The sequence below is a fragment of the Nicotiana sylvestris genome, chromosome 11 (genome assembly GCF_000393655.2).
Source record: "Nicotiana sylvestris chromosome 11, ASM39365v2, whole genome shotgun sequence".
Taxonomy (NCBI): domain Eukaryota; kingdom Viridiplantae; phylum Streptophyta; class Magnoliopsida; order Solanales; family Solanaceae; genus Nicotiana; species Nicotiana sylvestris.
The window spans coordinates 86,353,443-86,378,573 of NC_091067.1; the positions used below are offsets into that span (position 1 = coordinate 86,353,443).

Below are 25,131 nucleotides of genomic sequence, written 5' to 3' on the forward strand. Positions count from 1 at the left end.
TGTTGCAATAGGCATGTTAATCACGAACCTGGATGTGCAACGGGTCAACATGAATTTTGTTTGGGTGGTGAAACATTGATGCTAAAGTGGCCAATGCATCGGCAACCTCATTGTGAACTCTTGGGATGTGTTTGAACTCACTGATCGAAATTGCTTGCTCAGATCGTACAAACATTGTCGATATGGTATGAGCTTCAAATCCCGTGTTTCCCATTCACCCTGAATCTGATGCACCAGGAGGTCCGAGTCCCCCAAGACCAAGACGTCCTGGACATCCATGTCTGCCGCTAATCGCAAACCCAAAATGAATGCCTCATACTCAGCCATGTTGTTGGTACAATAGAAACGCAGTTGAGCTGTAACAGAATAATGATGTCCTGTTTCAGAAATAAGCACTGCTCCTATTCCAACTCCCTTCGCATTTGCCGCTCCATCAAAGAAAAGCTTCCAACCTGGTTCCTCAGGTAAGTCCAACTCATCTATATTCATTACTTCCTCGTTAGGAATATACGTCCTCAACGGCTTGTATTTTTCATCAACAGGATTCTCAGCCAAGTGATCTGCCAATGCTTGGGCCTTCATGGCTATCCTCGTCACATAGACGATGTCAAACTCCGTGAGTAATATTTGCCATTTTGCTAACCTTCCTGTGCGCATAGGCTTCTGGAAAATATACTTTAACGGATCCAAACGGGAAATGAGATAAGTAGTATATGAGGATAAATAATGCTTCAATTTTTGGGCCACCCAAGTTAGGGCGCAACATGTCTTCTCGAGTTGAGTGTACTTAACCTCATATACTGTAAACTTCTTGCTGAGATAATAGATGGCTTGCTCCTTTCTTCCTGTAATGTCGTGTTGCCCCAACACGCAGCCAAACGAATTCTCCAAGACCGTTAGATAAAGAATTAACAGTCTCCCCGGCTCAGGTGGAACCAATACAGGTGGATTTGATAAATATTCTTTGATCTGGTCGAATGCTTCCTGGCATTCCGCTATCCATCCTACCGCAGCATCCTTCTTCAACAGCCGAAAAATGGGTTCACAGGTTGCTGTGAGTTGAGCGATAAATCTGCTGATGTAATTCAACCTTCCCAACAGACTCATTACTTCTGTCTTGTTCTTTGGCGGTGGCAAATCTTGGATAGATTTGATCTTTGACGGATCCAGTTCAATACCTCGCCGATTGACGATGAATCCCAAAAGCTTCCCAGATGGAACACCAAATGCACATTTGGCCAGGTTGAGCATAATATCATACCTTAGAAGTCTTTGAAAGAACTTCCTTAGGTCTGCTACATGGTCTTCCTGATGCTTGGACTTTATGATCACATCGTCTACGTACACCTCAATTTCTTTGTGGATCATGTCATGAAATACAATGGTCATTGCTCTCATGTACGTCGCCCCAATATTCTTCAAACCAAATGGCATTACCCGGTAGCAATAAGTTCCCCACGGCGTAATGAAGGCTGTCTTTTCTGCATCTTCCTCATCCATCAGAATCTGATGATACCCAGCATAGTAATCTACAAAAGATCCGATCTCACGTCCGGCACAATTGTCGATCAAGATATGGATGTTGGCTAAAGGAAAGTTGTCCTTTGGGCTTGCCCTATTCAGATTGTTGTAATCGACACACACCCTGATCTTTCCATCTTTCTTTGGTACCGGCACCACATTAGCCAACCAATCAGAATATCGAGTGACACGAATAACCTTTGCTTGCAGCTGCTTGGTTACTTCTTCTTTAATCTTCACACTCATATCCGTTTTGAACTTACTCAATTTTTGCTTGACGGGAGGGCATGCCTGGTCAGTGGGCAATTTATGAACCACTAAATCTGTGCTTAACCCCGGCATGTCATCATACGACCATGCAAAAATATCTTTGAACTCAATAAGTGTTTTGATCAATTCCTCCCTGATATTTGGTGCAATGTGGATGCTTATTTTAGTTTCTTTGATATCGTCGGCATCCCTTAAATTGATGGCTTCTGTGTCATTTAAGTTGGGTTTGCATTTTTCTTCAAACTGGCTTAACTCCCTGTTTATCTCCTCGAATGCTTCATCCTCATCGTATTCCGATTCATTATCGTAATCGACCTCTTGTAGGGTTAGCTCGGAATCAGATTGATCTTTTAGACTAGGTTGAAGATCCGTTGTGCACGCCATGTCATTAGAACAAGTATGAAAAGAACTGTTCAGAAATGAAGGAAACAAAATTAAAATAAGAAATAAAATAAGAAATAAAGAAGAAACTTTTCGTTTTATTGAATTATGGGATAACAAGGTTTCACACTTTATTGAACATAATAAAAAAAATCTTGATTACAACCCTGGAATAATCCAGAAAATAGAAAAGGAAAATCAGAGCCAACTACCAGGACTCCCTCCAAGTAGGAAGAGGAGTAGCTATCCAATTGTTGACCTTGACCTTAGGACCCACAAACTGTATGTCTGCCTTACTGGAACCCTCTCCAGCTTCTATCATGTTGATATCGGCAAAAACTATTTCAAAGCTTTCATTCAAATCTCCATTTGGCCCCATCAGAGGTCCGAGAACTTCCGGGACCGGCTACTTTTTGCACCCTGCTTTGACAAATGATCTGGACAGGCATGGGACTGGCTTAGGAAGAACCCAAACTCTTTTCTTCAATTTACGGGCCCGTTTCACATCCGCTGCGGTAGGCTTGAATTCCAACCCAAAAGTTTCTAGGTTCTTGGGCAAAGAAACTGGCTGGATCATTCCCTGCAGATCAACCCCCAAACCTTTTCCTGGTACAAACCCATTATTCAACATTTCTGATGCTATCAGGAAGGTTGCAGCTGTGATTTTGGGAAGTGGAAGGCCCCCGCCCTCAGGAATTTTGTCTACTGAGACTGCGTCGAAAATCTGATAAACCCATGGGCCCTTATCATCGTTGGTTTCTATGAAGGGCACAATAGCATCGCTGACGGCATGTGTGCCGTCATCCCCGTGTACCACAATCTCTTGTCTATCCCATTCAAACTTGACCATTTGATGCAGTGTAGAAGGCACTGCTTTGGCTGCATGGATCCAGGGTCGTCCCAACAAAAGATTGTACGACACCGCCACATATATTACTTGAAATTCCATGGTGAACTCGACCGGACCAATGGTTAATTCCAGTACGATATCACCCACTGTGTCAGTGCCGCCCCTATCAAAACCTCGGATGCAGACACTGTTCTTGTGGATCCTATCATCCGCAACCTTTAGTTTGTTCAGAGTGGCCAAAGGGCAGATATTGGCACTTGACCCATTATCAATTAGTGCTCGAGTGACCACCGATTCTTCGCATTTTACCGTTAGATAGAGTGCTCTATTGTGTTCAGTACCCTCTACCGGTAACTCATCATCAGAGAATGTCACTCGGTTTACTTCAAAGATCTTGTGCGCTACTTTCTCCAAATGGTTCACTGAGAGCTTGTCTGGGATATAGGCCTTGTTCAGAATCTTCATTAAGGCCTGACAATGTTCGTTCGAATGGATTAACAAGGATAGCAACGAAATCTGGGCTGGGGTCTTTCTCAATTGCTCTATAATTGAGTAATCCTGTGCCTTCATCTTCTTCAAAAATTCCTCTGTTTTTTCCTCTGTTACTGGTTTCTTTATTGTTTCAGGATTGACCCTTCTCAATTCTGCGGGAGCAAAACACCTTCCCGATTGAGTTAACCCATGTGCCTCGCATACGTCTTCCATAACCTCCTTCCCCTTATGTGTCACTGTCACTTGACTGTAACTCCACGGCACAGCTTTCTCACTTGTTATCGGCAACTGTATGACCGGCTTGATAACAACTAGTTCCACGTGGACCCCTTTTACTACCAACATTGGTTTGTTTGCTACTCCCTGCAACACTGCTCTGACTGACTATGGCTTCTTCGCAGTAATAGACGATCCTTTCCCTACTACCCCAAAGGGCTTGTCATATACCTTTCCCGACTGTACCACTGCATTTCCACTGGTCGACTCTTCATTAGCACTGGCGCGAATCATCATTACCGTTTGTGAGGGTGTTTTTGGTTTCCCTCCTTCGTGCACTAGTTCGATCATATGGGCTTCATGGTGCACCAGTAACGGATTTTCATTGATGTTGTGTGTCTCTGGTGCTTGAACCTTGATCCTATTTGTGTCAATAAGATCTTGTATGGCAGTCTTCAACTTCCAACATTTCTCAGTATCATGCCCGGGAGCACCCGAACAATAATCGCAGCTTACTGAATGTTCAGATTTCTGGGAAGGGGATTTGGCAATTTGGTTTCAACAGGACTTAGTAGGCCTATCTGCTTCAACTTGCTAAACAGAGTAGTATAGGTTTCTCCCAACGGAGTGAATGTTCTTGGCTTCTGCATCCTTTCGTTCCTGAAAGCCTGATTTCCGCGGAAGCTTGGCCCTGAAGGATTCCTGTAAGCCCTCGGTGGTGGATTTGTGTTTTGTGGAGGTGGATATGTGTTTTGTGGAGGTAGATATGTATGTTGGGGAGACGGTCCACGCCATTGCAGACTAGCCGGAGGCTGGGTGTAAGTTTGGGCGTGATGGACGGAAAAATGTTGTTCTTGTGGTGGGTAGTAGGGTTGTGGAGGGTAATTTGGAATGTGTGGGTAGTTTAAATGATGGGGTCTGGGTTGGTAATGAGGGAAAGGACCTCTAGATCTGGACCAATTGTCTGCCTCTATTGTCGTGACCTCCTCTCTCCTTTTCTTTCCGAGCGCACCTCCCATGCCGCTCTGAATGGCCTGAGTTGTTGCCTTAATTGCCGAGTAACTCAGGATCTTATTGGACTTAAGTCCCTCTTCTATCATACCTCCCATTTTCACCACTTCATTGAAGGATTTTCCAACTGACGTCACCAAGTGACCGAAGCAAGTCGGCTCTAAAGTTTGTAGAAAGTAATCTACCATTTCTCCCTCTATCATTGGAGGATCAACTCTGGCTGCCTGTTCTCTCCATCGGAAACCAAATTCCCTGAAGCTCTTTTTGGGCTTCTTCTCAAGCTTTAGCAATGTGAGACGGTCTAGGACTATCTCAAGGTTGTATTGGAAATGTCCTGCGAAAGCCTGTGCCAAGTCATCCCAGGTGTACCACCTGCTCGGATCTTGTCTTGTATACCACTCCAGTGTCGACCCGCTTAAACTCTGGCCAAAGCAAGCTATCAGTAGCTCATCTTTTCCCCCTGCTCCCCTCATTTTGCTACAAAAGCCCCGTAGATGTGCCATAGGATCGCCATGCCCTTCGTACAAATCGAACTTGGGCATCTTGAACCCTGCTGGTAATTGAACGTCAGGGAAAGGGCATAGATCCTTGTAGGCCACGGTGACCTGGTTGCCTAACCCGTGTATGTTCCTGAAGGACTTCTAAAGGCTTTTAAATTTCTGTATCACCTCGTCCTGCTCTGGGCTCTTAGCCGACTTTTCAATCTCTGACGGGACCTCAAAGTGGGGATTATAGGTATGTGGCTCGGGTGCTTTGAATGTGAGTTCAGGGGGGTAATATTATGTGTCGTGAGCCTGAAACAGTGGCTCGCTAGATGATCTGTGCAATGGGGCTGGGGAAGGCACCACAAAGACGGGAACATTTGGTGGAGGAGGATTCTGATTGGGTGGTGGAGCTTGGGGATCATAGGCCTCTCTTCCCTGATAGTAGTGATGGCTTGGGAAACTCGTTGAAGGACTGAGAGAGGGGTATTCTGACGTGTGTCCTGGTTGGAGAGTAGGAGTAACAGGTAGTTCCTGCCCCTTTTGGGCTCTAGCTAAGGCTATCTGCATTTCATTCATTTCCAGCCTCATCTTTTCCATTTTTTCCATGGCTTCCTTCAGCATCTAATTTGCCGTCTTTTCCGACTCAACACTGTTGTCTGAACCAGTCATGCTTTCTGGTATGGGCCCTTTTGATCTTGTTTGATAATGGTACGGTGCCAGTACGCTTTAACAAACTAACTGGTATTGATTGGAAAAACAACAAACTTGTCAATGTTAGAGTCTTAACAGAAATTGCATTTGCACGTTGGGGGGGGGATGCAATGTTCCTAGGCAGTTAATCATTTCTAACATGCTTTTGCTCCGACCGCATGCATCATCCCGGCTTATTTTATTTGTGCCTTTTTCGAGTGTTTCAGGGACCTTTCTTTTCTTCTTCTCTCTCTTTTTTTCCCTCTTTTTTTTTTAATTACGGTCGAATCCTATAGAGATTGCCTACGTATCGTGACCCCGCACGAATCAGACCAAGCGTAGTTCGTGCCACAAGCAAAAAGACCCAATTTTATTTTTTATTACCCAAATATGCTATTACAAGCCATTATTTGAAAGAAAAACAAACGAAAATACAGACTCCATACTTTTAAGAATGTTTGAAGAGAACATAAGGGTAGACAACAGACTCTGAAAAACAAACAAGTGCAGGATTTAACTAGGGATACATTAAAGCTTTGAATTTTGGTGCCCGCGAGGCATCATTCGGCCTTTCCGCGGGCTTTGGTGTTAGGCCTCTTTGCAAGCTTTTTAATTCCTCCATGATCTGGTGGACATAACCCATGATTGAGGCAAAAAGGATATCACGAGGCATTTCTTCATATGTTAGGCATTTCGTGGTGATGTAGCGCCCAATCTCATTGATCCTACCCCTGATTCTATCCCTCTCTATGCACAGCTGTTCTATTCGTTGATTCTTTAGTCCCAATATTCGAGTATTGTCCATGAGCTGATCTTGGAACCTCTCCATTTGTTCTTCCATTCGGGCTATTGACTCATAGCAGCGTTCCCTATCTGTTCTAGCATCCCGGGCTTGTTTAAGGACCTGATCACTGAGAGTGGAATTTATTTCTCTCAATGTTGTAACACTCATTTCGTAATCCCTTTTCACTTTCCATAGGTGCTTTCTCCGTGTTGTTGTAACTTTTGCCCGCCTGGTCCGTAATCTTGCTATGCTAGCCTTGGATCTTTCCAAGTCTTTCTGGCCTTCAGCGACCTGATTCCTTAACCCTGCTATCAACCTTTTATCAGCCCGGCTTCTCAGTTGGTTGTCGGCATCCATTTTCATCTTCCGGATCTGAGCTTTGAGGATCTCGCTTTCTCTAGCTAATATGTTCTTTTCTCCCTTGTTGTCAGCAAATTGCACTTTGCTTTCAAATTTCAGATCCTGAATCTGTTGTTTCAGTTTGCCTATTTCGGCAAGATATTCCCGCTCTTTGGCCAACCAGTCCCAATGCTCTTGTGAGGACTTGGCAAATTCTTGAAGGTGAGATCTTTTAGTCAACCTTCCAGACGACATTTCCCCTTTGTACCAAGCCTGATTTCCAGGTGAAACTTCCCCTCTTTCCTGATTCAGCACACAAGTATTTGCCTCTAAGTATTGACATTGGCTCCAAATCTGGCGGACTCTTGCTTCAGGAAACTGACCATCGGAATTGATCTCAATTACCTGGGTACTTCGATCCTCATCTTTGGGCACTATCTGACACCTCCCTAGTTGCCTCAAAACCCGATACGACGCATAAGGTTGAATGCTCTTAAGTCCCATCAAGAGAAAATGGGGCCTAGCTACTGGCATGTATATGACTTCGTCGACCGGTAACCATCCCATTTTCCACTGTATTTGACTGGCATTGAGGGTCTGGAAATACGAGGTCCATGCCGAGACTCCTTCAGGTAGTTGGGCCTCATTAATTCTGGTGTAGAACTCCTCTATGCAGGTCTTTTCAGAAGATCCATGGCTCAGGAACTAGGCTCGGTGACACAGGTGTTCGGTCATCCACATTTGCAACAACAAGTTACAACCTTCGAAAAAGTTTCCTCCGGCTTTGCAGGCCGTGAGAGCTCGGAACATATCAGATACAATTATGGGCGCCAGCGTGCTATCTTTTTGAGTGAGCAAAGTACTGACGACCCCAGCTATCTTTATGTCGATATTCCCGTCTTTTCTTGGGAACACTAAGAGCCCTAATAAGGTTATCATGAAAGCAACCCGTCTATGTTCATCCCACTTTCGACGGTTACTTTTGTTGCACAACTTGTTTTCTGGCTTGTCGAATCCTCCTATGTGACCATATCTTTGGTATATGAAACTCATAGTGCAAAAACCCTTTGTCAAGTCAGGGTTATGGATTGCTCTGACTATCTTTAATGAGTCTAAAAACCGGTGTACCGCTACGGCTCTTGGAGCAACCAGGTATTTATGCCTCAATGGAACCTCAGCACTGCCGATGTACCCTGCTATTTCCTCTAAAGTTGGGGTAAGTTCAAAGTCCGAGAAGTGGAAAACATTGTGCGCAGGGTCCCAGTGAGGGACCAGTGCCCTTATAATATCTCCTCGAGGCCTGATATCCAACAAACTCGTGAGACCTTTCAGATGTTTCTTGATTTCGTCATGCCTTTCTTTGCCTAAATCATTCCACCATAGCCGCAATTGGAGGGGAATTTTATTCATGATTGAAAAAGGTTCATTTTGCGTCGTGCTCATTCTGCACATTTATTAATAAGATTTAAATAAGAGAAAATTTATTCGACTAAAAAAAATATGATCATTTTTCCTAAAAAAGAATTTCTGGACACGACCTTTCAGCACTTCAGGGACGAAGACTTTAAGGTTGTTGTGATAAAAAATAAGAAGTGGCCGTTTATACAAAGGTAGCCTTCCGGAGTTCCTTTTGGGAACATTCCGCTATTTTTGATATAAACAACATCACCCGACTCTACGACAGAAAAATGAAAATTTTGACATTTTTATTATTTATTAATTTTTACAAAAATGGGAGGTTGGACCCGACGAGGGTTGCCTACGTATCTCACGTCCTGTGAGAATCAAACCGGCGTAGTTTGCCCAACATAAACTAAACGTGTAAACAAGACTCCTTTTTTTTTCAAACACATTAAACTAAAAAAAACATTTTCATTTTTTTCAAAATTTCGGCAGGGTTTTGATACTACTCGGACATTGGTTTTATTTTTCTAAAAAGTAGTTATCTCCCTACACTGCTATTTTTCTCTTCTTTTTTTCACAATTTTTTTTTTCAAAAAATCTTGATTTCAGAAGCCGGTCAGCATGCAGATCTGAAGCAAATAAATGCGCACAACACACAGAATACAGCAGGATGGTCTTTTTCCATTTCAGGTTGCTAGTCCTAGACGGACCCAACCCTTGTGTTGAGTCCCCTAAGTCAAATGCAACATGATGCAAATAAGAGTTCCTACTAGGGATCCGGCATGAAGTCACGTTATTTTATGTTCGAAACCTGGGTCTTTGTTCTAGACAGTGCACCCGAGCGGACAGCTCGAGTTGAGGAAGGAGCTCCTTTCCGGGAACCAAAAGGCCAGTCGGCTTAGAAACTTTCCGAGCCTCTTTTATTTAGGGTACGACACTAACAGAATAGGGAGTCTTAACCAGTAAGCACATCCCCGGAGGTAAGAAGAGAAGGCTTCGGCATAGTTTATATGTACAGTTCAAATAATCTCAAAGTAGTAAAAAGCATCATTTTGCATATTAAGCTCAAACATGTAAAATCAGATAAAGCCAAATATAACAATTTATCTAAGCTCGAATTTTGAACCCTGAGTCGAATTTCGTATCCCCAGCGGAGTCGCCAGAGCTGTCACACCTCCTTTTTCACCCGTGCCGCCCGCGAAGGGGCGCGGAAGGGAGTTTTTTCCACTTAAAGGACAATCGAAATGGGATTTAGTTATTTATTCAGAGTCGCCACTTGGAAGATTTAGGGTGTCCCAAGTCACCAATTAAATCCCGAATCGAGGAAAATATTCGACTTTCCAAATGAAGTCTGCGAACCAGAAATTCTAAGTAAGGCATTCTGTTGACCCGAGGGAAGGTGTTAGGCACCCCCGCATCCCGTGGTTCTAGCACGGTCGCTTAAACTGTTGTAATGGCTAAAATATCTGATTTTAATACATGTTCAAAAATTATAGTGCAATTTCAACTTTTAACCGCTTTATTGTTATTATTATTTTATAGATAATTGCAACATCATGAAAATGTATCTCGAACCACGTCACATCAATGTACCCGTGGTTATCGACATATTCCGACTCTGTTGAGATTTTGATTTGGGTCACATAAATGTGCACCCGAGTTTTAAGAAAATTAATTATTAAAGGCGCGCCTAAAGCGACTAGCATATCGCTTACTTTGGGTAGGGCCGTGAAAGTTTGCTAAACGGTCCATTCCGAAGTCTAAGCAATTTTTATAGTAAATATTTACTGAGGGCCCCCCAATTTGTGATTTACTATGGCGAGGCACACCTCCATTTTTATTTTAAAAGGATCGTCCTATAGTAACTATGTTTTTCTATTTCCGTCCGTCTCTAAAATAAAATAAGAAAAAGTACCTAATTTATTTACATGCTTGCGGGTTATTAGTTAAGATTCGTATACGATTTGTTAATTCTGAAAATTATGCAATAAGGGCGATTCGTTTGCCATTTATTGGGCCCAAGTCCAACGTATGTGAGGTAAAACTGGACCCGGGCCATCTTTAATCCAATAGGGCTAGTTAATGGTTTCTACACATTCATAGCTTGTAAAAAATGGTATCATCTTATTAACAAGTTTCTTCAAATTTAAAGTGGTGTTCTACTGGAATGTAAGAACTTGGAAATCTTATTAATATTTTTTTTAAACCATTTACATGTATTAAATTAACTATTTGTATCTAATTAAACAATGTTCCTATCAGTTTCCGAAACAGGCCATTTGTTCCATGAGATAACTATTAAATGTTTGATAATAATCTAAATGGCCTAACATGCTTTTGATATATGCTATTTAACAGATAATACTGAAGTAACAGAACAAGAGTTACTATATCATCAATCCTTTTAACTAAACATACATGGGCAGTTTTCTTACTAAACTATTGCAAAAAGGCATGTCCAGTTATACATAAATAAACACTTACATGATTCTAATGAAAAAGGTATTCTAATACGTATACAAATAAATAAACAACTATAATGAATTTAAAACTTCAACTCTTCACTTCTTTGTATTCATGCTTCAAGTTTTAACCTACAAGAACCAGTGTATCAATTTGTGTACCTGGTATTTGAAAAGCAAAGAGAAGAAGAGGAGGATCAGTGCAGAAAGCAGCAGTAGCATACACAGCAACACAGCAGTACAGCAACAACCATTAAGTCCAGGAAATACTAAAACTGAAAACCAGCAGTACCAAAATAAAACACAGGCAGATGCAAGGACACAGTATTCTGATTTGTTAAACACTCAAGAAAAGCAGCCTGAAACTCTTAATGTAAAAGTTCAGCCTTAACACTCTAACTCTTAGTGTAAAAGTTCTGATTTTTACTTTCTGAATTTTTTTCCTTTCTTTTCCAGTATTTTCCAGATTTTTTTCTCTCTTTCCGTATGGTCTCCAAAATCAGTGAGCAACCCCCTTTTATATAAATCTGCCCCCCTCCTTTTTCCAGATTAGTGCCCGACCCCTTTTTTCTTTTCAAAAACAGATTTCTCCACTCAAATGGCACTAAGTCTGCATTTTCAATTAATCAAACTCCCCATTTTCTGTTGTCCCCCACTAATGTATTAATTAATAACCCCATTAACAAAGCACTAATACTAAAATAAGAACTTAATTGTTTCAATCCCAAATTGCCCCTGAAAACCCTTAATATTACTGCCCTTTTAACACAAACACTACTGCATTACAGCCTTTTAAATCTGAAATCTGTTTTCATCTTTAACAAAGATTTGAAAATTAAAACTGACTTTCAACTGTAACCAAACTTATTTCTGATTACTGAAGGATTAAGGTTAGAAATTAATTGGAACAAATGAACTTGGAATTAAATCAATCTAGACTTAATCACAACATAGAACTTAACAAAATCCTTAAAACTGAAACTGAAATAATTTATCAATATGCACATGAATGCAAACATCAGGAATGCAAGTTCATTGTCATTAGGATGACAATGTCCTGAAACCAAATGGCCACGGATCAAATATACACAACAACGTTTGACAAACTTTCTGTTTTAACAAACAAGAGTGCATTAATTGACGAGAACTAATTTAACTGACTACCTAAAACAAACGATAACAGTCAATACAAAATAAATAAACAGGCTGTTTCAATCTACAATAATAGGAACATGGACTTATAATAAAATAACTAATCGACGAACTTAATTAAATCGATTACACACATTGTAACTCATAGCAATTACAACAAACAGAAACAATGCTAGAATTTGATCGAATAAACGGGTCTAGTGGATATGAGACAGAATTAAGTAAAAAAAATAATAGGAAAATTATACGGATTACTACAACAGGCAATAATATATACATAGAGTACAAAAGAAAAATAGGGAAAATACCTTTGAATCTTCAAACCCAAAATATGTCCTAATCTTGAATCGATTTGAACCTTATTGAGGTCGAACGGACCTGAATCGAAGTATTCTAATTTGAGAATACTTCGATTAAGGTCCATTAGACCCCAAACCTTCATTTAATCGGACAAATTCCATGATTTGAAATTTTAGGGTTCCATTTTTTCTCGGATTTAGGGTTAAAACATTTCTGGGCAGATTTGAAGGGAATCAAGAGTGGTTTAGGGGTGAAGGAAGCTTGGGGGTCACCTAGTATGAATCTGAAATAAATCTGGCAAGTTCATGTTCGGCTCGAACCTTCAAAAGAAGATTCGAGGAATTTTAGGAAGATTCAAAACAAACGATTGTCAGATCCATGGTGAGGGTGGTCAGGAGAAGCTATGGTGTTGATTTGGAAGCCATTGGAAAAGGGTGAGTTTTCAGGCCAAACTTTGATCGAAGATTCGAGACGTTAGGGCCTGATTCGAGGGATATAGGTTACAGATTTGGAACGGAGAGGTCAAGAGGAGTCGGGGGTGTTAAGTTGGGGTCGTTTCGACCACCGGAACCGCCGTGAGGCAATTTCCGGTGGGTGGTTGACGGTGGTTGCAGGCGGGGTTCATCTGGTCTGTGAATATCAGAGATGAAGGTGGGAAATTGGGGGTATGGCTTTGGGGGTGGGTTAAGGATTTAGGCTTATATAGTGAGGGGTTGTTTTGATCTTAACCATTAGATCTATTAAGATCAATGGCCAGGATGAAAGGGGTTAAACCACACGATGTCGTTTGGTTTAAACAGGGGGGTCGGGCTTAACCGGGTAATAGGTCAGGGGTCGGTTTGGTCACATCTTTGGGACCGTTTGATCATCCGAGATCAACGGTCCAGATTGAGACGCTCGAAACGGCGTCGTTTGATAGAGGCTGGAGACGGGTTGGATTGGACTGGGGCATGGGGTGTGATTTTGGGCCTGATTTTTCTTTTAAAAAACTGGCCCAATCTGAATTCCTTCATATTTTTGAACTCTTTCCCTTTTCTTAAAAATTAAATAAAATCCTAAACAAATTGTAAAATCAAAAAAATAAAACTACACACATATTATTTAACACCTATAATAATTAACACACAAATTAAACATTTAAATAAAATCAACACAATGGCAAGAAACACATATGCATATTTTTTTGTGATTTTCTTTTAATCCAAATTATGGTTAATTAATTATATATATATATATATATATATATATATATATATATATATATATATATATATATATATATATATATATATATATATATTATTTTTGTATTTTATCCTTTTATATAAACCAATGATTAATTATTTACGCAAATGTAACATTAATTCTTAAATGCACATGTACCTATATTACTATTTTTCTGTATTTTTCTTTAATTAGAATAAAATAAACATGCACAGATAAAATGCCACGAAAAATTCAAAATCATATACAAAGAAAAATTATTTGTGATTTCCTTTGGAGTAGTTCTTGTGAGGCAAAAATCACGTGCTCACACTCCCTGTACCTTGTGTGCAGATCCAGGTGCCTGAGGGGCAGAGTGAGGGCTTTCTGCTGATTCGGTGTTCGCTGGAGATTACAAGGTAGCTGCATGGCATCTGCAACCCTGTCTTCTCCTCTCTATCCAGTTTATTCTCACATTTCCTAGACTTGATGTATTAGATGTTCAGTGATGTATTAGAGGCTCTAGACTCATGACACCAGATTGTTTGGGTTGTGTAGTATCTCCTATGTTGATCTTTTGCATATTTCTGTCCGTTTATTACTTATAATGAATTTTCGCAGTTAAGACTTATGTTAGAAAAACGACTTAATGTCATTGATAAACGGGTTGTGATTATGGGTTGTCGGCTTGCCTAGTACTGTGATAGGTGCCATCACGATCGGTATTTGGGATCGTGACAAGAACGGGGTCAACTTTCAATTTCGTTCGAGATCAAGCAGGAGGATCCCACCTGGAGAACGAGGGTCAATATTTCAGAAATTGGTTTCAAGTGCAAGTTAGAGAAGCGTCAGGGGAACCCCACCTGAAGAACAGGGTCAACTTTCAGTTTACAAGTTCAAGTCAGGGAGGCATCAGAAGCCCGCCTAAAGAACTTGTTCAGTTTTCAATTTCAAGTTAGAGAAGCATCAGGAGAATCCTGCCTGAAGAACTGGGTCAACTTTCATTTTACAATTTGAAGTCAGAAAGGCATCAAGAGCCCGCCTGAAGAATAGGGTCAACTTTCAATTTTCAAATTCAAGTCAAAATTAAGCAGGAGGATCCCGCCTGAAGAGCAGGGTCAACTTTCAGTTTACAAGTTCAAGTCAGGGAGGCATCAGGAGCCCGCCTGAAGAACATGTTCCATTTTCAATTTCAAGTTAGAGAAGCATCAGGAGAACCCACCTGAAGAAGAGGGTCAACTTTCAGTTTACAATTTCAAGTCAGAGAGGCATTAGGAGCCTGCCTGAAGAATAGGGTCAACTTTCGATTTTCAAGTTCAAGTCAAAATCAAGCAGGAGGATCCCGCCTGAAGAGCAAGGTCAACTTCCAGTTTTCAAGATTCAAGTCAAAGACAGTAGGAGTCTTCCTAAAAAACAGGGTCAACTTTCAATTTTCAAGATTCAAGTCAAAGACAGCAGGATCCCGCCTGGAGAATAGGGACAATTTTTAATTCAAATCAGAAGTAGCACGAGCCGCCTGAGGAACAAGGTTTTCAAGCTCAAGTCTACTCCAAGTTCAAGTTTATTTCAAGTGCAAGCAGCAGGATGTCCGACTGAAGAACAGGCTCAACTTCAAGTTTTCTTCAAAATCAAGTCAGCAGGATGCCCATCTGAAGAACAGGGTGAATTTTTTGTTTCATGTTTAAAGAGCAAGTGGGGATTCAAGAAAGACTCAAGACAAGAAGTAGATAGGATTTTGTATTTTTCTTTTATTTTTACTGTAATTTTTCCTTTTATTTTTGATGTAATGGTAGGAACCACGGACCGGAACCTCGACGACACCTCAATCGGCTCTCCACCTCGGTACTCCATCATTGTTCCTACTTTTGAACTACACGTGGCCTGATTCCTTTATAGCTAAGTATATGTAGGCAGCTCATATACTAGAGCTCGGTCACATTCTCCTTTTTCTTAGTTTTTGGTTTCTCTAAATAAGGGTCGGGTCAAAAAATATGTCTTGTAGTTCTTTGTCTAAAAACTCTTCATATTTCCAGTCAAAGAGGGGCAGCTGTAGACATGTAATTTTTTACCCTCCCCAATATTTTATATATTTAGGCATTTAAATGTTTAGTTTAGGCCTAATATCGCTATTTCAACTAGTTTATTTTGTCACAAAAATGAAAATTACAAAAATAGGTTTGTCTTAACGGTTAGTTTTATTTTAATAGTTATTTTTACTTAAGTAGGATTAATTAGTAAATAGTGTAGTATTTTTAGTCTTGCTTTAGAAGAAAGAGTACGAAATTTGAGGCTAATTTTTGTTTGGTCTTAATTGAAGAGGTCCAAAGAGATGACCCAATTTTAAAGCCCAAACCCAAAGAGCCACTCTCCCTTCTTCTTATACATGCTAACGCACATTTTCAAGACCTAGACACAACGTAAAAAAAACCTAGGCCTAACAAGCTACAGCCGCAGAAACCTATCTCCCAGTCGTTCCTGTTGTTTCATCTTCAACCTTCAGCACCCTTCACACACAAGACCTAAGAGCTGAGAACGCCCAAGCTTCAGCCGTTTTTGGACCCTTCTCCTTCATCTTCCTCAACCTAATGCCACCCTCCCTCGCCTGAGAACTAGCCCCGTCATTGCCCCTCCTATTCAAACAAAAGAACCAACAGACCTAACCCTATACGACCTAAGCAGGGAGATGAACAACAGAAGAAAAAATACCCTAGACTTATAGATCACTCCATAGTTGTTGTTGCTTCTGGATCTCTCACCAAACCAGTGACCAAACTAACACAAATCAGCCACCCTCACTTTCGTCTCACAACAACCGGCGTCCAAGCCAGAAAACAACCTAGAAAAAAGTTGCACCAGCACCCTCACACCTCTCTCCCTTTTCTTTACACATGTCATTTCACACCAGCGACCACCGGCGACTATCTTCAGTCCAAAATGAGAGTAGCAACAGTGAGAAAAAGTTTCTGCTTTCTCTTCTCGTGTCTTTGATTTTTGTCGGAAAAAAAAGGTTAAAAAAACGTAGTGAGAGATAGACAATTGAACGAACGCTCAGATATGAGTAAAGGGAGGTAGTGAGGAAGTCATTTTAGAGTTCAATGAGGTTCTGGCGAGGTTTTTTGATTTAGATCTTGTTCGCGGTTCCATTGTTTGGCATCGCCAACTGTCCGACAGTCAGATTTCAGATCTATTCGAGGTTTATTCCTCAATTTTTTTTTCTATTTTGGCTTAATTCCATGCTTCCAGAAATTTTGTTAATCTCTCTTTGATATTTTTTGTTGATCTTTGAATTAATGTTTCGTTTTTGCTCGTGATGCCTGGCAGAATTTGTTTGTGTGTTTTTGGTTCTTGTGATTATTGTTTGTGTGTTTCTTTTCAGGTAATTTTATATTCGGATGAATTATTAGTAAATTTGAAGTTTCGTTGGCAATAACTTATTAAAAGATAAAGGTTTCGAGGCTTTAGGATTGATAATATAGTGATAGAATATTAAGTTAACAAAGTTAAGTAGGGTAGCTGATTGCTTGGATGTTCGAAAGGTCTTATGCCGTGGGAATGGGAAAAACTGTGGGTACAGTTCCCGTGGCATAGTCATGATACCTAATCTCAAAATTTGAGTGCATGTTGGTGTGACTTGACCCCCCAACTCCGAACAATAATGAAATTAAAGATGTTGTAGATCGTGGGTATGGTTCCCGTGATGCGATTCGCAATGTGTACCAAACAAACGAGTGTGCGACATCGCAACTTGTTCCAACCTAATTCCATAAATGATTAAGAGCGATTTTGAAAATTCAATAGGCTCTAAATATGTAATTAATTAGATAATTAGGCCAACAATAATATTTGAGCGACCATGCTAAAACCACGGAACTCGAGAATGCCTAACACTTCTACTGGGTTAACAGAATTTCTTACCCGAATTTCTATATTTTGCGGACTGTAAAACCGAGTCAAACTTCCTCGATTCAAAATTTTAAACCGGTTGGGACACCATAAATTATCCCAAGTGGCAATTCTGAATTTAAATAAATAATTTTGTTTCGATTATTGTCACTTTAATTGAAAAAACTCTCTTATACCCCTTTTCGGGTAGAAAAAGGAGGTGTGACACATACCATTGAATACATCAAACTTCTAACGACAGAGGAATAAGGAAATTTTGTCATGCTTTCCTTTTCCTCTATTGTTGTAGGACACATCTTCTTGTTTAACTTCAGATGACTAAAAAGAGGTGTGCTGACTAGCTTAGCATTCTTCATGTTGAAGCATTCCAGTACATGTTCAATGTACTTTTCTTGAGACAGCCACAACTTTCTACTTGTTCTCTCTCGAACTATCTTCATACCCGAAATTTGTTGTGTTGGGTCCAAGTCCTTCATATAAAATGACTTGGACAAATTTCCCTTCAACTTTGCGATCAACTCCTTGTCTTTCCCTACAATTAACATGTCATCCACATACAACAATAAAATAATAAAAATTGTTGTAAGAAAATCTTTTGAAGTATACATATAGATCAAAATATGTCTTTATGTAAGTTTGACTTTTCATGAATGAGTCAAACTTTTTGTACCATTGCCTTGGTGTTTGTTTCAACCCATAAAGACTCTTATTCAATTTGCATACCATGTGTTTCTTTCTAGCTACTTCAAATCATTGTGGATTCTCCATATAAATTTCCTCTTCCAAATCTTTATGGAGAAATGCAGTTTTCACGTCCAACTGCTCCACATCAAGATCTAGGCTAGATGCTAAGATCAAAATTGTTCGAATAGAAGTCATTTTGACAACATGTGAGAAAATTTTGTCAAAATCAATACCTTTCTTCTATTCAAAGCCTTTTACCACCAATCGAGCTTTGTATCTAACTAGTTTGCCATTTTCATCTTTTTTGAGTTTAAAGACTCATTTGCATTTGAGTGGTCTTTTACCCTTTGGAAGTTCAACCAGCTTGTATATGCCATTTTTCTGTAGAGATTTCATTTCTTCTTGCGTGGCTTTCATTCATTGGTTCTTTTCTGGATGAGACAACACCTCCTTAAGACTTTTTGGCTCTCCATCATCACTAATAAGGACATTCTCTATGGAAGGGTACCTGTATGACTCTACCCTTGGCCTTTCTAATCTCATTCAAGATTGAGGTTCTTATTCTTCTTGAGTGGGGTACTCACTTGCTCGACATCATCATCAGGTTGATCCCCCTACTTAATAACCTCACTAGGTCGCTCCCCCTGCTTGGGAACCTCGTCGGTCGTACTTTTTGCACTTGTGGGATAGTTAGAAGAAGAAGGAATGGTAACAAGGTTAGGAATTGTACCATTCTTGGCCTTCTCTGACATATCATAATCAGTTCCAACTTCACTTTCTCAGAAGACTACATCTCTGCTTCTGATGACCTTCTTCTTTACAAAACCCCATAATCTATATCTGAACTCTTCATCTCCGTATCCGATAAATATATAGGGAACAGATTTATCATCTAGCTTTGTTCTCTATTCCTTTGGTACTTGCACAAAAGCTCTACAACCGAACACAGATGCGAGTAGGACACCTCCTTGTTAGTCCAAACTCTCTTTGGGATGTCAAATGCCAACGGAACTGATGAACTCCTATTGATCAGGTAACAGGCTGCCCGAACTGCTTCACCCCAGAATGATTTTGTAGTTTAGCCATTCTGAGCATGCTTCTCACCTTCTCCACAATGGTATGGTTCATTTTTTATCTAAGCCATTGTGTTGTGGGGTTCCAGAAAATGTCTTTTCATGTCTAATCCCATGGCTCGAATAGTACTCTTCAAATTCCCTTGAAGTGTACTTACCTTCATTGTCACTTCGGAGATGGTTTAGCTTTTGCTCTGTCTCCCTTTCCAACCATAGCATGAAACTTCTGGAAAACTTAAAATACCTGATCTTTAGGTTTCGAAATATAAACCCATAGTTTTCATGAAGCATCATCAATAAAAGTAACAAAATGTTTGTTACCGCCCATCGATTCAATTTCTATTGGGTCACAAATATCAGAATATACCAAATCAAGTATATTCAATTTTCTTTCAGACGATGTCTTAAATGAGACTATATGTTGCTTACCAAATAAACAGTAGTCACAAGGTTTTACCGTTGTAACTTTAGAATAAGAAATGAGTGATTTCCTGGCAAGAATCTTCTATCCTTTCTCGCTCATATGACTCATCCTTTTGTGCCACAAATCTGCAGAAATCTCATCTTGTACTGCGTTCCATTTACCTTGGCATATTTCTGCATTTTTCCTGTATAACGTGCCACAAGAAAATTCCTTTGCAATCACCAATGATCCCTTGGTGAGTCTCCACTTTTGATTTGCAAAATAGTTCTCATTTCTATCTCGGTCTAAAGTAATTTTCGAGATCAAGTTCATCCTCAAATCAGGTACATGCCGCACATCCTTTAGAACCAATGTACATCCAACATTTGTATCAATACAAATGTCACCGATTCCCGTAATCTTTGAGTAACTTGTGTTACCCATTCCCACAGTGCCAAAATCACTTGCTACATATCTGCAAAAAGAGATCTTTTATGGGTGTAGCATGGCAAGATTTTGTTGTATCAACCACCCATTCCGACTCTAGACCTGACAAGTGCATGCATTCCTCTTCCTCATTTATAAAGAGGATAACATTATCATTGTTTTGTACCATGTAGGTTGTGTTATCGTCATTCTTCTGACCACTGCTTTGAACTTTGCCCTTCCACGGATTTGGGCAATCTCTTTTGAAGTGACCTGGTTGATCACAATTGTAGCAATTTCTATCTCTTCATTTGAATCGGTTCTTAGATTTCTCACGAGCTTTGGATCTACCATAGTTACTCGAACTTCTTTGATAACTCCTGCCTCTACCTTCTGTGATGAGAGCTTGTCCTTAATTTTCAGGATTCTTTCTCATCTTCTCATTGAGTAGAAGAGCCGATGTGACATCTTTCGACTCAAAGGTAGTCTTACCGTGCAAGATGGTTGTTGCCAAATTATCGTATGAAGATGCCAATGAGTTCAATAACAAGATGGCTTTGTCTTCTTCTTCGATTTTCACTTCGAGATTGGTGAGTTGTGTGATTAGTCTGCTAAACACATTTAAATGTGACAAAAATCCGTACCTTCACCCATGTGTAGGGTGTATAGCTGCTTCTTGAGGTAGAATTTATTTGTCAGCGTTTTGGACATGTATAGGCTTTCCAACTTTGTCCAAATTCCACATGCGGTGTTTTCATCAATAATGTTATTTACCACATCATCTGATAAGTGCAACCTGATTGCACTAGCAGCCCTTTCATCCAAGTCAACCCAATCCTCAACTTTTATGGTATAAGACTTTTTGGTGTCAACATCCAGTACCTTGTGTAATCCTTGTTGGACGAGCATATCCCTTATTCTTCTTTGCCATGCTGAGAAACCTCTATCTCCGTTGCATATTGCAACCTCATATTTTACTCCGGATATTTTTTTTCACTGAGTATAGTACTACCAACAGTCTATCTCCGTTGCATATTGGGAATAAGAGTTTCTTCTTTTTATGATTTTGTTTGTATTTTATGGAAACCCAACAAAAGAACCAACAAAGATTGTGATGAAATGATAAGTATTTCTTTATTCTTGATTAGAGTTTTTCGATTCTAGTCCTGAGTATGAAGTAGTCTTTGTTAAAGAATATTTTACTCTTAAATATGAGACTTTCCTAGATAAATCCAAATTTAATAAGACCTCATGCAATGCGAGTACCACCGAGTAGGAAATCGGGAAAAAAAAAAAGAAGAAAAAATCAAGAAAAGAAAACTCAAGCGGCCGCCCGCCGTGGGTGTGTTAGCATTGCAATTGAGGAACAAAAAAGAACTAGCTAGAAACAACTAGCCGTAGAATATTAAAGTCAATCATATAACTCTATTCATTGCATGTCTACCTCTGTCACCAGCTCTAATCTAGACAATCTAATCCCCCAATTTGTTGACCTGTTTTTCTTTTTAATTTAGAAGAATTAAAATAGAAGGGCAAATATAGCTAGCTTATATTTCGGTCGATGTTATATCAAGTCTATAGTAATAATGCGCAAACAGAAAGCTGGAGGTCTAGTTCCACCCAAATCCATATTCTTACCACCCATAATCAAGAACACTTTAAAATATTGTTATCACAAATATGTATTATCTCGTATTATATTGTGATGTATGATCATCTTATGTATAAATTAAACTATTATAAAAAATTTACTTTTTTAGTTAACTATGTCATAATACGCTGACTCCCTCCCCAACTTATTCGCATTATTCTATATATATGTCATCCTCTCTTATTTGTGTGCATCGGTACCCCACGTTCAATTAATAATAACATAGCAAGTGCCACTACACAAATAATATCATTTTATTCCATCTAAATACTGACAAGAGATCAAAGAGATTGTTTGTCGTCATTGAAAATTACTTATGTCATAGCAAATAGAACATGGTGATAAATATTTAATTCATCTGCATGTTTATATGTACTTGCATGACTGATTTTAATTTAACCTTTCTCTATTGTATTCCACCATCAAACTCAGTAATTAAACTTCCTCTGTCCCAATTTTTCCTAAAGGTGTTTGGATTTCGAAAGTCAAACGAATTATTCTTTTGATCATAATTTTTATATACTTTTTAAATATTTTAAATTATTAATTAATGTAACTTACAACACTTTTTACGTAATTTTTAAATATATAAATTTTATTTTTAAAAATTTAAAAATACGATGTCCATGATCAAAATTAAGAAGTTTAAATCTCGAAAGTGAAAATTATCATATAAATTGGGGCAAATGTCTATTTTTATGAAACATTTCCAAAAAGATGAATTTTTTTTATATTTAAAATAATTTCATTTAAATTTGATATTTTACTCTTAACGAGATGGTTTATATCACACAATTACATATATCTTATTTTAATTCAAAAAATCTTCTTTTCTTTTTCTTAAGTTTGGTGCCAAATAAATTTGGAGTAGAGGTGGAAAAATGGTTAAAAAAAAACAGTTAACCATCCATATTATCTACTAAAAATGGGTTGGATAATAAACTTTTTAAAAACGGATCAAATATGAATAAGAACCATATTATTCATTTAGAAAATGAATAACTAACGCGTTTAACTTTTACATTTATAAAATCTCAAACTGGGGTTCCTCAAGTTTGAGAGACTAGGAATTATCCCAAAAGTGATCATATTCATGAAGTCATGGATAAGATGGTTACTCATATTATCCGCCGGTTAACCCGTTTTTTATCCATATTAAATATGGATCGGATCAGATCGGATAATTTATCCGTTTTTTCATTACCCGTTTTCGACCCGTCCCGTCCGTTTGCCGCCCTACATTGGAGTATTACATAAAATGGGAAGAAGAAAGTAATGTCATATAATGAGGACTAGTTAGAATCTAGACTACGAAAAATAAATGCATAGAGATAGAGAGAGATTCGAATTACCGGTCGAGTCTTGTGACTGAGAACAAGATGAATGAGAACAGCAGCCAAAAGTGAGCGGAAAATATTACGTCCCAGTTTTCTGAAACCTGAACAGATGATAAATCATAAATATAGTAAGAAAATTCCTGAAAGAAAAAAAAATAATTAGAAAGAAAATTAAAGGAAACTATCAAATTTACCATAAATAATAATTAAAAAAAATAGAGAAAAAGTGCACACCTAGATATGTTTCCCAAGGCTATATTATTCCATCTTTGTTGATATCAAAGAACATTACATGTTTTTCTAAAGGAGTAAGCTGGTCATGATTTCCCATCCCTGCAGGCACATGCATATGTTTTCTCAATACCAAAAAGGCACACGTTTAAGACAAGAGGGGTTCTGATGGCAAGCAACCTCCACTTCTAACCAAGAGATTGTGAATTCGAGTCTCCCCAAGAACAAGGTGGGAAATTCTTGGAGGGAAGGATGCCGGGGGTCTATTTGGAAACAGCCTCTCTACCCCAGGATGGGTGTAAGGTCTGCGTACACACTTACCCTCCCCAGACCCAACTAAGTGGGATTGTATACTCCACTATGTGGAATTATACTGAGTTGTTGTTGTTGTAAAAAGCACACTTTTGTATTTGAACATTTGACTTAAAATGATTTTTGAACTCACACAGTCTTTATACTAGAATCTTCGTTTATGTCAAAGAGATTCAACAGTTTATATGTCCATAATAAAAAATAAAAAAACTTATTACTATTCCTATTTTGCACGCTATAATATACTCCCTCCGTTTCAATTTATGTGAACTCATTTGACTGGGCACGTAGTTTAAGAAAAGAGAGAAGACTTTTGAACTTGTGGTGTATAACGAGACACATATATTTTGTGTGGCTATAAATCATTGCATAAAGGTAAATTGTTTTCAAATAAGGAAAGAGATCATTCTTTTTGGCACGGACCAAAAAGGAAATAAGTTTACATAAATTGAAACGGAGGGAGTATATTTTAGCGAAAGGGATTCAGTTGGACTATTTTGACTCTATATAACTCTGCCGCTGTGCATGTCTCTAGAGAGTCTGAGAGAGAGAGAGATGCATACCATCAGGTTGAAGGCTGCTTGATGAAGCCATTGAATCAAACTGCAACTACTGAATGTTTTCTTTGTGAATGAAGAAGAAAGAAAAAGGAAGATATATATATAGTTAATAATTAAGATGAACGAGATAATGGTACTTTAACATGATTTGCTTGATTGGAGGAGAAAGTGAAGAAAATATCATGAAAGAAGTTTTTCTTATAAAGATATTATCTTTCCTTCCTAAATGCATATTAATTATTTTCGTTAGTGGTTCCTGTAGAACCACGAGTGTTATTTGGAGTTGACATTTCTTGGAAATAGAAAAGGCCCATCCTTTTTGCTGAGAAACATAAATTAGTCAGTTGAACTGTATTTTTATATTATTGTAGATATGACACAGACCGAACATTACTCAATTATTGGGCAATTTGTATCTTATCGTAAAAAGGACCCAATCCTCAAAAAGTTGTTTAGCGACGGATTGGCTACGGAATAATAGTTTCGCTGCCAAAAAAGCCAAAAAATAATTAGCATATAATATAGCGACGAAATCGAAAAATCGTTGCTAAATATTGGCGCCCTCAATATAGCTACAGATTTAGCGACAAAACCTGAGCGACAAAATTTATTTACCTACAACGACGGAATTAGCAACGAAATGTCCGTCGCTATGTTTAATTTCTTTATCAAAATTTTTTTAAGCTCCTTGCTACTGAAATTTCCGTCGATAATGTTATATCTAGTAAACAATAATATCATTATTAGCGACGGAAATAAGCCGTAGCTAATTCCGTTGTTGAATACCACTTAATTATTTATCCTAGGGCACAAAATTTGTAAAAGTTCGGTGTCTTCTTCTTCTAACAGGGTAGAATGCTGGGAGCAAATATAGTCGGCTGGGAGCAAAATCAATGGAAAACGCACTTGAGAGCAAGAACAAGGGCAAAAATTAGTAGCCAACGTGAATTTAAGGTGTGTAGATGGCTTTAATTTGTTTCTTCTTCTATTT

General features: G+C 38.9%; 1 protein-coding gene and 1 long non-coding RNA gene across 3 annotated transcripts in view; one reads left to right on the forward strand and one right to left on the reverse strand.

Moving 5' to 3' along the window:
- Window positions 1–10,813: 10,813 nt before the first annotated feature.
- LOC138882393 (uncharacterized) lies at window positions 10,814–24,435 on the reverse strand. Its single transcript, XR_011404002.1, has 4 exons — window positions 24,144–24,435; window positions 23,272–23,370; window positions 23,053–23,138; window positions 10,814–11,067 (listed from the first exon to the last, which is right to left on the reverse strand). It is a non-coding gene; the product is annotated as an uncharacterized lncRNA (long non-coding RNA).
- A 181-nt stretch (window positions 24,436–24,616) lies between these two features.
- The window catches only part of LOC104249681 (uncharacterized), a 33,169-nt gene continuing 32,654 nt past the window's right edge, over window positions 24,617–25,131 (forward strand). The window contains exons 1-2 of one of the 2 annotated variants that reach the window (XM_070162852.1): window positions 24,617–24,782; window positions 24,990–25,094. In XM_070162852.1, coding sequence (XP_070018953.1) covers window positions 24,996–25,094 — 99 coding nt within the window. In that variant the 5' untranslated portion in view covers window positions 24,617–24,782; window positions 24,990–24,995. Of the gene's footprint in view, window positions 24,783–24,813; window positions 25,095–25,131 lie in introns of those variants that run through there. The other variant, XM_070162853.1, reaches the window with a different exon arrangement.